At 65.3% G+C, this 1,859-nt stretch overlaps 1 protein-coding gene across 1 annotated transcript; it reads left to right on the top strand.

Annotated features, from left to right (window-relative positions):
* Positions 1 to 215: 215 nt before the first annotated feature.
* Positions 216 to 1,127, top strand: EMIHUDRAFT_252660 (hypothetical protein; the record flags this gene model as incomplete). Its single annotated transcript, XM_005787507.1, has 1 exon — positions 216 to 1,127. One exon carries the CDS (start codon positions 216 to 218, stop codon positions 1,125 to 1,127), a length of 912 nt encoding a protein of 303 aa, XP_005787564.1.
* Positions 1,128 to 1,859: the final 732 nt, after the last annotated feature.

The raw sequence follows: 1,859 nt of genomic DNA, 5'->3' as shown, positions 1-1,859 counted from the left end.
CTCGCGGTCGCCCCACTCTCGTCGTTCTCCCTCCTGCGAAAGAAGAAAGAAAGAAAACAGCCAACCCAAGGGAGGGATGAGGACGGCGCCGCGACCATAGGAAAAAATCTTGAGCCTAACACGTTGGACAGACGGCGCCGATAAGATAGGCTGCTTCCCGCGATCGTCTCGCCCTCCCTCACTGGTGTGTTCATTGGGGGGGTCCTCCTAGCGAGATGCTCCGCTGCCTCCTGCTCGCGGCCTGCGGCGCAGCCGTGGCCGGTCAGGCTTGCGGCGCTGCGGGCGCCGCTCCCGCTGCTTCGCTAACCGTTTCTGGCTGGTGCGGCGGCGCCGCGTTTGTGTCCGAGGAAGCGCTGCTGGGCTCCGAATGCCTGAGCTCCGAGATGGTGCCCGCCGATGCTGTCTGCGCGGCCATGAACATGCGCTGGTGGGCGGCGGCCAAGGCGCTGCTGCCGCGGCTCGCTTCCGACGGCAGGCCCGCTGTGCGCTCGCACGCGCAGGCGGTCAAGGATGGCTCCGCGGGTCTGATTGGGCTGGTCCGGCGCGGCGGCTCGGACGCGGGGCTGCTCGTCCGCCCCGCCGTGTCCTGGGCACAGAGCCATGAGGCGGTGCACGTGCGCGTCCGCTTCTCTCCCAAGAAGCACGGGCCGGTCTCCGCGTCGAAGATCGAGTCGCCAGAGGTGCGCGTGGGGGCGGCGGCGATTGGCTTCAGCGCGCACGCGCGCAGCGTCAACTCGGGCAAGCGGCTCGACTTTCGGCTCGAGTTGCCGCTCAACGCGAGCATCGACGAGGAGAGCAGCACGCACGCGCTCGCGCCCGGCCGGCTGACGTTCCGGCTGGCAAAGGCGGAGCCGGGGCAGCGGTGGAAGGCGCTCGCGGCGTCGCCAGGGGAGGGAGAGGCGATCGAGTACGGCCACGTCGGCGCGTGGTTCGAGGAGCAGGAGCGGCTCGACGGCGAGGCGAAGAAGCGCAAGGCGGCGAGGGAGAAGAGCGAGGCAAAGGCAAAGGAGGCGGCGGAGGCCAAGGGCGGCGAGGGCGAGAAGCCGGCGCCAGCGAGCCCGACGCCGCCCAGCAGCAGAAAGGAGAAAAAGAAACGGGCGAAGGCCGCGGGCGCCGGCGCCAGCTAGGTCAGGCGTGTCGAGTTGTAGGCGGCGGCCGGGCGGAGCAAGCGGAGCAAGGGACGGGGCGGCAAGGGGCCCACCGCGCCGGCTGGGTTTCTGCAGACTCTGCAGCAAGCCTGGGATCGATTGCGCGCCTGGCTGTTTGGCACCGCCCTTCGAGTGTCGTGAGCGTCGACCACGGCCAGGGAACGAGGTTTTTGGATTTTGTAGCACACCCAGTCGCAGAGGTGCGGCTGGGGGGCGCGCCGTGGGGCGAGAGCCCAGATCAAAGCGACCATTTATGTGTTGTATGTGTTGCACATGTTTGAACTTATTGCAATAAACTAATTTCGCGGACTCGGCGGCTCTCGAGGTCTCGGGCCCAAGAGCCAAGAGTGATAAGAGAAAGATTATCGTTCAACGTAGAAATTATTTCTCAGTGTGTGCGGCTCTAACTCACTCTCCCAAAAGATTAATTCTCGCGCACTTTACTCTTAGCCTAGGAGACCGGTCTGCCCCACCACAAAATGAGCGATTTGAGTTTTGGGACGGCCTACTACTTCGCGCCTGAGCCCTGGCTGTCAGGCTGTCAGGTGCTGTCAGGTGATCTGTCGGGCTGTCGGGCAGCTGTCAGGCACTGTCAGGTGCCTCTGTCAGACCAGCTGTCGGGTGCTGTCAGTGCTGTCGGGTGCTGTCGGGTGCGTGTCTGACATCAGAGGGGATCTGTAGCTGTCGGATGCTGTCGGAGCTGTCGGGTGT

This window comes from Emiliania huxleyi, assembly GCF_000372725.1.
Source record: "Emiliania huxleyi CCMP1516 chromosome Unknown EMIHUscaffold_1415, whole genome shotgun sequence".
In the NCBI taxonomy this organism is placed as follows: Eukaryota; Haptophyta; order Isochrysidales; family Noelaerhabdaceae; genus Emiliania; species Emiliania huxleyi.
The sequence above is the reverse complement of the archived record's forward strand: the minus strand, read 5'-3'. Positions and strand labels throughout refer to the sequence as shown.